Source organism: Euphorbia lathyris, chromosome 2 (assembly GCF_963576675.1).
Source record: "Euphorbia lathyris chromosome 2, ddEupLath1.1, whole genome shotgun sequence".
NCBI classification, from domain to species: domain Eukaryota; kingdom Viridiplantae; phylum Streptophyta; class Magnoliopsida; order Malpighiales; family Euphorbiaceae; genus Euphorbia; species Euphorbia lathyris.
In genome coordinates, this window is record NC_088911.1 from 111,695,883 (window position 1) to 111,709,573 (window position 13,691).

Here is a 13,691-nt window from a genome sequence, read left to right on the forward strand (position 1 = left end):
TTGAAGTAATTAATAAGATTAATATGCATATAATATCAAAAATAAAAAGATTAATATGCATATTTGATTTGTATTTAACAATAAATATTCTCAAAATGATCGGAGTCTGTGACAAAATTAAAAATTAGTTCTGCAAAACATGGAGAGACATCTCAAAAGTTTAAAATTATGAAATTTGGATGTTTTTCTGTAGATATATATGTTTTATTATTGTTTTATGTTTTTTATATTTTTATGGTCTTTTCTCTACCCTTTGTAGTTATTTTTATCCCTTGGTAGATTTGTATTAGCTTTATCCTATATAATGTTTTGTTCCTCACTTTTTGACTTGTTGTATTTCTTCTTCTTTTTTCATAACAAGTATTTTTCTCCAAAAAAAAAAGAAAAGTCATGTTTAGCAATTAACTACTATCTGATTATAGTAACTGTTAGCTGATTACCTTTTTTATTAATAGCTATTTGGCCAAATGACAAATAAAGACATGATAAAATATTTATTTGGGGTTAAAGAGTAATATGTAGGGATAAAAATGTTCTAAGATGGAACAATAAGCTAATTGAAAAAACTCCTAAAATGAGCTTTTTCAAAATTAGTTTTTTACACCCAATATACTCTTTCAAACCTCTCTCCACCAAACACCACAATTAGAGGTTTAACTAGTCAAAACCTCTAAAGTGGTCTAAAACTTCTAATTTTACCCCAAAAAGTTATTTACCAAACAGAACCAAAAATCTTTAAAATAAAAGGCATTTTATTTCTCAAAAAAAAAAAAAAATTCGTTGCAGTTGCCTTTCACGCAATGTGGCTAGTGCTACGAGAGATCAATGGTGGAACAGTTATCCAACAATACAGTGTTTAAAGATTTCAATAGAACATCGGATAGGAGATATTGCTAAGCTTCGGTTGGCACATGTCCATTTCTTTCATTCTTTATTTTTGCAATTTGTAATTCTTTTCTTTTCATCTAATAAAAGGGAGGGGCTTGGGCTGAGTGGTCTTGCCTCTCAATCCCCTTCTTCCTGCCATTACTTTAAAAGACAAAAATTGTTAAACTGATTCACTTGCAAAAAGATGGGGAAAAGATTAAAGAAGGAAAGAATGCTAAGTTAGTTGGCATGAACTATTGAGCATATAATAACAAGATGAAGTTGCAGCAGAATAATGACACTTATTAAAGAAAAATAACCAAATGCTTCTTCATGCCTGTAGACATGCATTTCTGCAAGGTTGTTAAAACTGGATTAAACGGGTTCAACCAGACCCGGAAACCATACCAATTTGGAAGAGAAACGAAAAAAAGGTTCACAAAAACCCGGCAAAAAACTAGTGCTCCCTCCGGGTCAATCCACGACTCACTGAACCGGTCACGGTTTGACGAATCAAATATATATTTTTCAAATTGAAAGATACATAGATATATATATATATATAAAAAGGGCGGCCCGGTGCACTACGCGTCCCCGCTTAAGCGAGGGTCCGGGGAGGGGTCCCACCACAAGGATGTACTGGGAGCAAACCTTCCCTTGCCAATTTTTTGGTAAGAGGCCGCTCCTAAGACTCGAACCCGTGACCTCTCAGTCACACGACAACAACGTTTACCGTTGCGTCAAGGCTCGCCCTCATAGATATATAGATATATAATAACAAAAAATAATTAGTATAGATGGGAGTAAATGGTAGAGAGCTGAAAGGAAATGAGAATAAATTGATGAATGAAGAAAGAACAAAAAAAAAAAACAAGAAAAACCTAAGCTTATTTGAGAGAGAAGGTATAAAAGATTCAATTCATCCAGGCTGCTGAATCCATGCATCAGCAGTGACATTTCAAAATAATTAGTGTATCTTCATTTCATCATCTTGTCTTACATCAACAAGTTTTGTCATTAAATGACCAGCTTAATAAGAACTTAAACTACCTGCAACTTTCAGCTTTGGGCATTTAACTTTTCGACAAGGATCTTGTTCAGAAGCCCTGGATTTGCTTTACCTTTTGATACTTTCATCACCTGCAAATATAAATTCAAATCTCCACCTTCTAGTTCACAAGAGTCTAAAGAGAGAGATTAGGAAATGGACTGATTATATAATACCTGGCCAGCAAAAAAGCCTTGCAGCTTAGTTTTTCCTGCACGGTATTGCTCCAACTGCTTTGGATTCTCCGACAGAACTTTATCCACCATTTTCTCAATCTCAGCAGGATCCACAATCTGCTAGTTCGAAACATGTAAGATACAAATGAGTATGACCAGGCTCGGGTAACCCTTATATAGTGATATTAGATACTCAGTAACTGAAATTCTGCACATAGACCACCTCTTCCATAGCTCCATACCAGTACCGGAACAACATGTCTCAAAGTTTCAGAGATGCCAAATTCAACTGAATCCAATTCCAAACTGCTCATACAAGCTTTGGTTGAATTACCCTAAACATCATATATGCTTTTGCTAAATTATGATACCCGTACTTAAAAATGTTACAAGGTCCAATTGTTCCACCATTAATGTCATGCAGCTGAGCTTCCAGTGTATGCTTTTATTAGTTATAGAACAGGGGAAAAAAAGTGACATTTTATTCTACAGAACTCGTTCAAATATGTGTTGGAAAATAGTGACTGTATCAGAGAATGACTCGCCTGAACAAGATCCTTTTCTTTTATTAGTCCCTTGACAGTTCCACCTTTGGCTATGAGCTCAAACAATATCTGCAATTGGTAAGGGAGAAAATTCTTGTGAATAAGGAATCACATCAGATGTCAAGAGAAGAAGTTCTAAATTTAGAATGCTAAAAGGTGCAATTCCCCATTATGTAATTAATTATCACTAATCCCCTAGAATGCCATAATGCGGCAACCTGCAGATAATGAAAAAATAAAAAGCTAAAGAAAAATAGTATTAGATATTAATGCAGAATTATTTTGAATTAAGAGTCACAAATTTAGTTAAACTCTTTGAAAGGGACTAAAACATGAATCTATTTTTAATTTTCTATCGAATTAAAAGTAAATTTTGTTATTTTGCTTTCCCTGCCTATTTTCTTAGAAGGTTTAATAACATATAAAACATAGGATCTATGTTTTTCTGCCATAATTTCTTTCTTTATTCTTTTGCCATGTTTATTCAATTTTCCCAACAAATAGTAGGGTACATATGAGATGGATAATAGAATTGACATAAAGCCACAGAACTGAAGCAAACTTTTACCTCTTTCCCTATCTTTCCGCTGATAGTACCACCTTTAATTGAAGCAATCAGCTCAGCTAACTCCACGGGAGTAAGTTTGATCTCATTTATAGTCACCTTTTCATTTTTCATATACGCAGCAATATCACCCATTATCCAGTTTGCAGCTAGCTTCACTTCAGCACCCTTGGCAATGGTTGCATCAAAAAATTCTGCAACCTAAGGCATTTATTCAATGAATTATAATCCTCATCGGGTTATTCCTACATGATGCATTATCAGAAAATACAGTAATTCAATAACCACGAGAATTGAGAAGGAAACAACCATTTACCAAGGGGTTACTTCCTTCTGTGTAAACATTCTATCCTTTCTCACTCTCGTAGAGGAGATGAGTGAAATATGTAAAATAATTCAAGTCGCACGTTGCCTGACTAGGATGCATATGAGAGTTTAGGACGGAAGTAAATATATTATCAAGGCCCAAAAGCATTGCTTTTTGTCATAACTTCTAAACAATAGTTTTAAGCAATACGAATTTCATAGAATATAAATAGTCAGGCACTTTGCACTACAGCGAGGACTTACAGCCATGTCATTTGCAAGGAATAGAACATCCTGCATGCTTAAACCCATGTTCTCATACCTCCTGCGCTTCATTTCTGGAAGTTCTGGCAAGGAATTTTTTATACCATCAACAAAATCTTCTGTAAGACTAACTTCGGGAAGGTCTGGTTCGGGAAAATATCTATAATCAGCCAGCCCTTCCTTTTTCCTCATTGTAACTGTTTTCTAAACAGGGATAAGGAAACAGTGTGAGTATTGAAAGTCCAGTGTACATTTTTCTTGCTATTGGTTGCCAAGACAGTTCTATAAATATATAGAGAGAGAGAGTATAACCTGAGCGCCTTCCTCCCAAAGACGAGTTTCTTGTACAATTAAATCACCTTGTCCTTGACTATGGAGAAGTGCTTGCCTTGTTATCTCAAAATCTATGGCCCTACTCATAGATGAAAATGAGTTCAAATTCTTTACCTCAACCTGCCCAACAAAAAAAAAAATCACATTTAGCAGCAGCCAGTTATCTTTCACCAGGTGTAATACAATTCTAAGTTGATAACAACGACTCCGTCAATATTTTTATCTTTTACGGAGTGTTTGGAAATTCTTGTATATCAAAAATGTTTTCCAGTCAGGAAATGGTTTGTTAAATGAATTGGATTGAATTCTAGTCAGGAAAATCAAATCTTTTCTTGGAAGAATTTGTTTAAAACTAGGGGTTAGAGAAAAGAAACTATAAGAAGAAATGGACAACAGTCCTCTAAAATAAGCAAAGTAAGGTGGAAAAAGAAGCAACAATATTGAAGCAATTTCCAAAATAGATATATGTACATTGATTGCACAATCATACATATAAATAAAACATATTGAATGCAAGTTCCAACCAAAATTATTTGTGATCAAAGGACACACGAAAACTTTATAACGCGGCTAAAAAGTTTCGGAATCACTTCATAGACATATGACATGCAATTGCCAATTCATAAAGAACGTCCAAAACAAAGTTGTGGAATTATGATTTTGACCACTGAACGAATAGAGAGTTACCAAGTCGCAGATTTCTTAAATAGCAATAGCTTACCTTCGTCCCAAACTCTGATTGCCCAATTGGTCGAATTGAGACATTCACATCACAACGAAGAGAACCTTCTTGCATATTGCCATTGCCTACTCCCAAATACCTAACTACCCTCTGAAGTTCTGCTGCATATTCTGCAGCTTCAATACCATTCCTCATATCAGGTTCAGAAACAATCTCAAGCAATGGTACCCCAGCTCTATTCAGATCAACCTACAAATGATGAAAAACATTGTATAAATACATAGATTACATTCTGCTACTGGAATACTAATGCATTTAATAAAAATTCGCAAGTAAGGCTTAGTCTCTAAGACAGAACTAATACATGAAATGTAGGAGTAAATAAATAGTAATACTAGGGAAGCAGATATAAAAAATGATTCAAGACAAATCAAACCAATTATCAGTGATGACACAGTATGATGTCAAGCATGTTTGGGGAAACTAAGAGAGCAAGTAATTTCCTGTGAGTAACTCCCATTTCCTGTATGAAGCAGCTTCCCTGCATCCTCTTCCATGTGCACTCTGGTAATGCCAAACCTCCTGTGTCCACCGCCATATTCAAGAGGGAGATCCAAATCAAGGTAACCCCCAGTTGCAATTGGTATATCAAACTGAGATATTTGGTATCCTTTTGGAAGGTCAGGGTAAAAGTACTGTTTTCTATCAAACTTTGAGTTCAATGAGAGCTTGCAATTCAAAGCAAGGCCCAATTTCACAGCAAATTCAATAACTTTGGAATTCAAAACGGGTAAAGCACCAGGCAAACCCATGCAAATGGGACAAATTGTGGAGTTTGGTTGAGCCCCGTAGCTATATGGGCAGCTGCAAAAGGCCTTGGTTAAAGTAGAGAGCTGGACATGGGTTTCTATACCAATGATTGCCTCATAGTCTTTCGTTAGGTTATCAAGCCTTTTGGGGTGAGATTTTGGCGAAATTTTGATGGGCGGAGTCTGATGTTTTTCTTGAATTGTTGTTTGAGTTTGTGCGGAGTTTCTGGTGGTGCAGTAGAAGACATGATTCTTTCTTCTGAAGAATGTAGTAGTATATAGCAATAAAGAATTGGCATGAATATTTCTACACAATGTAGAAGCCATGTTTCATCAATTATCTACTCCAATCAATCAAGAACCAAACAACTCTACAGCTCTCTCTCTCTCTCTTTCTCTGTCTGCAAAACATCAAACAGGTTATAAGCAAAGCTGCAGTGCTCAATAACAAAAACAGTTGAGGAAACTGACTTGTACAAAGTATGAAATTTTGAATTGAAATTTAGCATTAGAGCTAAAATTATTAGATTCCAGAAGTTGGAAAGCTCGCGGACGGAAGTGAATTGAAAGGCTAAACATTAGAAACAGGTAAAAGAAACGCAAAAAGATAAGGTGAATTGAAGGCCAAATGTAGAAGAAGTTAGAGGCTATACATACAGGTTACATGTAGATGGAGGTCAAGCATAAAATTACTTTGAAAGAAGAGAATAGCAAGACACCAGAGAGAAATACGAACAAGAGTGAAGAGCCTACCAACGTAACTCATCCGCACTCGTACCATGACCGGTTCAAGATGCTCGGCCCATCCGGTTCAGTTTCACTATCTTCACTCTATCCGGATAAAATTAAGCTAAATTTTTAGCATAGAAAACATATATTATATTTTAGAAAAAAAAAAGTAAATAAATAAATTCACCACCATATCATTTCTGGTTAGAATTTGTAGAGTGGGTACTATCCCTCCAGATTTTATTTTACGTTCCGTATATATTTATTTTACATTCCGTATATATTGATTCCTTTTAATGAAATTTATTTTTCTTCAAAGAAACAACCTGATAATTATAATTTTAGTGGATATGCGTTGAAAAAAATTTACATTTATTATATATATAATGTGACTACAAACCTTATTTTGAAGTAATGTTATAAAATCAAGAGTGAAACAAATGAAGGAAAACAAATAGAGTTATTGCAAGTTAAATAAGGAAGACGATGATGATTAACTATGTTGCATGGAAACTCCTTTTAAATAGCGTTTCGTGTTTGTTTTCGTTTGAGTTATAATGTCATTTTCGTTTCCATTTCTGTTCTCTTACTAAGTTTTGTAGAAATAATGTTTCCATCTGTTCGTTTTCGTGCAACGTAGATGATTACTCTCAGAGAAAAAGGCTAAATTAATCGATAAATTTGTCGAACCTCGAAAGGAGACCAATGCTAAGATTTTTCGCCATTCTAGTAACCGTTGATGGTGAGGATGAGGCGCATGGACGCATGACAAAAGAACATGTGAGACTGAGCCACCGATGTTCATTGTTTAGGTATACAAAAAGTACAAGTCAACAAATGAAAATCTTATCTCGGAAATTTACGTGAGAAATTAATAATAGTGCAAAGACTAAAAATTTGATTGGGAGCACTAGGTCCTCCCAATACCTCCATTATGATGTTGACATGTATCCCTCACAGTAGTATTTATGACACGTGTCAATATCTCGATGGGAGTCTGATACAAAGAGAGATTGAGATAAGAAATTGTGAAAGTCTTAACCCAAAAACCAATAAAGGATGAGATTATCAAGCTAAACTTGTATGAGCTAAAACCCTCAAATGTTAAAGGGATAATCCTAGCCTCCATTAGATCAAGATGTATTTGATTCATAAAAGCAGCTCAAATGGAAAAATAAAGACTACATGGCAAACTTGTAAATAGGTAAGTGGCAGATTTATAAATAAGATAGTGGCAGAAAAGATAAATAAAAAGGAGGAAAAAGAGGTGGTCCACAACATTTGAAGTTGGCATTCAAATAACCTTTTTAAATCAGCAAAAGCTAGGTGTCTGAAATGCCCAACAAGTTCGCGGGTCATCGACCCTAGGCTGGAGGTCGGTGACTTGCGGACATTCTGGCTGAATGGATGGCAGTTGGGTCAGCGACTCCCCCCTCCTCCCGAAATGTTCCCTTTGTCCGCTTCTAACCTCCCAACGTCATCCCGTTATCACTTGATGACCCTCGAATCATCTAAAACATCTAGAACACCTTTATTGCGCTTTCTCATGAACTTGGTGACATCGTCATTCTCTTCATCTTGAAAAGAGTTGGACCCTAAATCTTGGATAGGGTAGCCAAGAGACGCATCCAATTTGAAAGAGCCCAAATATCTCACGTTGAATGATAGGGACGTCTTTTCCAACCAATTTGGGACTGCCACATGATACGCATTCGCACTCAACTTCTTCATAATCTTGAAATGGCCAATCTGTTGGGTCGGAGCTTGCTACTCGGTGCACTTGTTAGGCGCTCCTTGCTCAAGTAAACCAAAACTTCATCTCCCACCTTGAATTGCACGTCCCTTTGATGTTCATCTACCTTGGCTTTCAATATGGCATTCCTTTCCTTAAGTCTCGTTTTGACTTCTTCGTGCATTTGTTGAATCTTGTGGGTTAGGTTATAGGCGGGGACACTTAACCTTTCTCTTCTCGGGAGGTTCATGAGGTCAAAATTATGATTAGGAGACTTGGTGTAAACTATCTCAAAAGATGACTTCCCGAATCCCGAGTGATTGGCCTCATTGTATGCAAACTCCACTTGAGCAACAACGAAATCCCACATCTTCGGGTTGTCTTTGCATTTTCTTCTCAAGATATTACCCAAATTTTGGTTCACAGCTTTCATTTGGCCACCAGTTTGTGGACGTGCGGTGGTGCTAAACTTTAAGGATCTATCAAATAATGCCCAAAGAGTCCTCCAAAAATGACTAAGAAACTTAGTATCACGATCGGAGATGATGCTCTTAGGAAACCCATGTAGTCTCACAATTTCCCAAAAATAAAGCTTAGCAATAGACGAGGCGTCATTTGTTTTCCTACATGGGAGGAAGTGTTCCATCCTGGAAAAACGATCAACTATCATAGAAATAGAATCCATTCCCCTTTGAGTTTTTGGTAGCCCTCCCCCTTACACACACAAAATCCATAAGGAGATCCTTTAAAATGGTGTCTGGAACCAGCAACGACATGTAGAGACCTAAAATTATTAGTATGTCCTTTGGGGTTTTGACACACATAACACCTCTCCACCAAGTAAGTTGCATCCCTCCTCATATTGGGCCAATAATAACGTGAGCTCACGGCTTCATAAGTCTTGTCTTTATCAAAGTGTCCAACTAGGCTACCTCCATGCAAATCCTAAATTACCTTTTCCTGAACGTAAGTACAAGGTAAGCACAATTGATTCCCCTTCATTAAATAAACATCAAACAATAAGTAATCACTCTCCCCTCCTTGGTCGGAACATCTTGTGTAAACAGCTCTGAAATTCGGATCTTCCTTATAATTGCCCATCACATGCTCAAACGTGTCCACCTCAAGTCTTATTGTCTTTAGCAATTCCACCTTCTGACTTAAAGCATCTGCTACCCGATTTTGTTGTACGAACTTGTGAATAAGCTTGTAGGGGAACTTATCCACAAATGCAGAGCACCTAGCATACATGGCACTTCGAAGTTGCTTTTGACTCGCTAAATACTTCAAATTTTGATGATTCATGTACAATATGAAATCTTTCCCTATGAGGTAATGCTCCCAAGTTTTCATGGCTCTCACTATTGCATAGAACTCCTTGTCATAAGTATCTCACATTTTCCTTGACTCACACAACTTCTCACTAAAATAAACGATCGACATCGTGCTCGGTTTCTCATTGATAAGTGAAAAACTAATATTTCTCATCTTCCCATTTGCACTCGTACCTTTCGCCAAACATTCAATGAGATGAGTTGCAATAGTGCTGAAGTTTCGAATGAATCTTTAGTAGAATGTAGCTAGCCCATGAAAACTCTAGATATCTCCAGCATTACAAGGCGTAGGCCACTCACAGATATGTCTCACTTTTTCTTCATCAACCCAGATATCATCTCCATTCACAATATAACCCAAGAATACCAAGCTCTCCGTCATAAAATCACACTTCTTTGGGTTGGCATGAAGTTGGTGCTTCCTCAACAAGTCAAACACAATACATAAATGCACAATATGCTCTTCTAAAGCTTGACTATAAATAAGAATAACATCAAAATACACAACAACAAACTTACCAATCAGTGGGTGGAGGACTTGGTTCTAGGAGAATTGGTCATTCTAAACGGCATCACAAGTCATCCCGTGTTTTGAAAGTCGTATTCCGCTTTTATATAAATTTGGTGGTAGTCACTCCTCAAATCAACCTTGGAACCACTCAATTGATCTAGCATATCATCAAGGCATGGACTGGAGAATTTGTACCAGATGATGATTTTGTTAATAACCTTACTATCCACACACATCCTCCAATAGACATCAATCAAGGCTGGAACCGCACAAAGGCATATACTTTCTCGAACATACCCATCTCAAGTAGTTATTCTACCTTCTCCTTCATAATCTCACTCTCTTTGGGACTCATCGGTTATGAGGAAAACTAGGTAAACTAGCTCTGGGTAACAAGTCAATATGGTGTTGTATCTCCCTCAAGGGTGATAATCCATGTGGAAGTTCTTCAGGAAAAAGATTTTGGTACTTCTCAAGCATAGAGCTCACTTCCATGGGTAATTCCTGCTCTTTTTCATCCTTCCTGCTACTAGCCATTACCATCATGACATACACTAGTTGACTCTCTTCATACTCCTCCATGAAGGCCTTGCGGGTTGGGCATACACTAAGGTAGCTTTCTTCTTCTTGCTAGGTTCCCTCATTATAGCAGTGAGTATGGATTTCACCATATCTTTCATGAACTTGTAAGTATTCCACCTTCCTACATGTGCAACATCCATATCATATTTCCATGGCCTCCCCAAACAACATATGTCACGCATCCATATCTACCACATCACAATAAACTACATCTTCATAGTCCCCAATGTCAATGGGTACCTTGCATCTTTGGTTGACTCTAAGCTCTCCCACATTCTTGATCCACCACACACTATATGAGCTAGGATGTGCCTCAATAGTCCAACCAAATTTCTTTACGACAGCTTGGCTAATAATAGTCTCTTGACTCCCACTATCAATGATAATTTTACACCTCTCACCTTATACTAAGCACCTTGTTTGGAACAATTAGTGCCTTTAATCCTCTTCAACTCGATTGGACACAAACAACCTTCTCACAACATGCATGACATGAGTATCCTCCAACTCTACATTCTCATCACCTTCAAGAGGCTCACAATAGACACCATCATCCTCCTCATAGTCATTATCATACCTTTCCACCATATTCTCATTCCTCCTTTTCAAACACTCATTAGAACGACGCCCTATCTCATTACAACAGAAACACTTGAACGGAGCCGACTTAGCACAGAGATTATTGTTGTTCCTATGAGGTGGTGGAGCTCCCCTTATTTGCCTTCCATCACCCGAAGATGCCTTCACAACACTATGACTTTTAACCCCACTTGTGCTCACCACTTTCTTCTCTTTATCCATAGGCTTCGGTTGTTCTCTAACCATAAAAGAGTCTTCCCCCACCATTCCACTATAACTCTACCTACTTCTTCTGCTCAATTGTGACTCCATCTTTAGTGCCAAATTTCTTGCATCTTGCACCCTAATCAACATTTAAGTCCTGATTTTATCTCGAATGGTGTACTCAACCTTTCCAATACCTAGATGCCTTTTGACTCTCTAATCCCACCAATTGGGCTTTAGCCGACAACCTCATGAATTCTAAAGTATACCCATGCACACTCCTCCTTTGTGTACATCTTTTATAGGAACTATAAATGTATTGTTCGTAGTTCGATGGTAAGAATGTCTCTCTTAACATCGCCCTCATCTACGGCCAAGACTGAAGTGGTTCCCTTCCATATTATCTTCGTTCTTTCCCAATTTGATCCCATCAAACGAAGCCCCTTCTTTTAAACGATAGACAACTAATCTTACCTTCTTATGGTCGGGTATACCCGCATATTGAAAGAACCTCTCCACTTCCGACAACCAATCAAGAAACCTCTCAATGTCTAAATTTCCTCTAAATACGGGTAAATCCACTTTCAATTTAAAATCATCATCCCTATTGAAATTTTCCCTAAGTGAATTTCTCTCATTCACATTTCCACCATAGAGGTTCCTCCTCACAAAACTCAATCCTTATCTCTTCTAGATTCATTATGCCCATACACGTTATCATACTAAACTTCCCCATTTTCACTATCAAATTCATTCACTAGAATGAAATTAGATCCTCTAACCTCATGATTTCTGGGCCTCTAGGGTTTGGAGGTGGTTTAAATGGATTCCTTATTAGTGGAGGTGATGATGGTGGAGGTGGTGGTGGTAGGGGATTTTTGTTTTCTCCTATTTGGTTTTGCTCCAAGGCTTGGTGAAGCATGTTTTGAAATTTCACCCTCATTTGCTTTATTGAAGCCCTCATTTGCTCATTTAAATCCTTCATCTCTTGCCTCAAATATTCAAACGTCTTTTCATAAGCCTCCATGTGTTCTTGAGAAATTCTAGATTGAACCAAAGAAGTTTCAGGTCAGGAAACTATTAGTTCTGATACCAACTGATACATGGAGGGATTAAGAGAAGAAATTGTGAAAGTTTTAACCTAAAACCCAACAAAGGATGAGATTATCAAGCTAAACTTGAAGGAGTTAAAAACCCCAAACGTTAAAGGGATGAACTTTAGCCTCCATTATAGAAAGATGTATTTGATTCATAAAAGTTGCTCGTACAATTTTAAATGGGCTATTTATATGAGATTACATGTTTTAAAATTGGTTCGCTTCCTTTTTCTTACCTTGGTGTTCCTCTGTTTCGAGGAACCCCGAGAGATATGCTGTTGAAACCAATTGCAGACAGAATTGTTTTAAAATTCAGTAACTGAAAAGGGAAGTTACTCTCGATGGCTGGGCGGTTAACTCTGATTAAATCAGTGATTTCTGATAGGGGTCAAAAACCCCTATCTTTGGGTACGATTTTAGGACGGTTTTTAGCGTTATTTTATGAATAAGCGAGCAATTCTCGCATTTACATGCTTTTGCGTGAGTTAGTTAGGAATTGTATATGTTTTATTTACTTTTCGTTGTTTAGGCTCGTTTTCTGATTATTTTAGGCAAATACGGACGAATTAGCATGTATGTTAAAATTCCATTACCTTTTATAGCTAATTGATTCGCCAAAAGTCGCACCAAACGGAGTATTTACTCAAAATGAGCGATTGGCGGGTCAATTTAGCCTCGGAACTAATGTTATTTGGAGTTTTCGTGCATGCGCAGTGGTGTCCTCTGAACAGACTCTAGCAAGTGCACTAGATACAAGTAATAAAGTGATAAATAGAGTATCGTCTCCATAGGGATTGATGACCAAATTTTATTAAAAAAAACCTTGCAGAACAGGGTGTTCGTGGTGTGTGAATTCTTTATCTTGAGAGATATTGTGAAATGGTATCAAAGTCAATGATTTAACTTATGAAAAAGAGTATTTAAAGATGATAAAAGGTAGAACAGGCTAGGCACAGCGGAACATGTTACTTTCAGTCTCTAAACATCCTATTTATTCATGAATGACATAAACTGAAGTTAAGGTTTCTGCTTTAATGCTCACTTAAGTCAACTCTCGTGTGTTCTTAAGATTCTAAGACTTACTACAACCATAAGTGTCCCTAAGGTTGGTTCTTTCTTGCATTACGATCGAAACAACATTTCAATAAAGAAAACTCTTGATACAACCTCCTAACATTCTTGCTTCGGGGTTGGACGTTTGATAAAAAGTTCCGTGAAGATGAAAGCGGTTCTCTATCATTCATCTAACACTAACATACATGCATACAACAATAGAGTAAAAGCTTTATCAAACACATCATAATGTATCAACATTCATTCATAAATAA

The 13,691-nt window shown here is 37.0% G+C and overlaps 1 protein-coding gene across 4 annotated transcripts; it reads right to left on the reverse strand.

The window, feature by feature from the left end:
- Positions 1 to 791: 791 nt before the first annotated feature.
- LOC136219462 (glutamyl-tRNA(Gln) amidotransferase subunit B, chloroplastic/mitochondrial) lies at positions 792 to 6,426 on the reverse strand. Of its 4 annotated transcripts, XM_066006876.1 has the most exons (10): positions 6,253 to 6,405; positions 5,289 to 5,996; positions 4,826 to 5,034; positions 4,084 to 4,224; positions 3,772 to 3,975; positions 3,205 to 3,402; positions 2,637 to 2,705; positions 2,092 to 2,208; positions 1,918 to 2,007; positions 792 to 1,029 (listed from the first exon to the last, which is right to left on the reverse strand). In XM_066006876.1, exons 2-9 carry the CDS (start codon positions 5,920 to 5,922, stop codon positions 1,927 to 1,929), a joined length of 1,653 nt encoding a protein of 550 aa, XP_065862948.1. In that variant the 5' UTR covers positions 5,923 to 5,996; positions 6,253 to 6,405; the 3' UTR covers positions 792 to 1,029; positions 1,918 to 1,926. The 4 variants fall into 4 exon arrangements, with proteins under 4 accessions (XP_065862948.1, XP_065862946.1, XP_065862945.1 ...); XM_066006874.1 differs by lacking the exon at positions 792 to 1,029 and having other exon boundaries at positions 1,737 to 2,007; positions 6,349 to 6,426; XM_066006873.1 differs by lacking the exon at positions 792 to 1,029 and having other exon boundaries at positions 1,737 to 2,007.
- Positions 6,427 to 13,691: the final 7,265 nt, after the last annotated feature.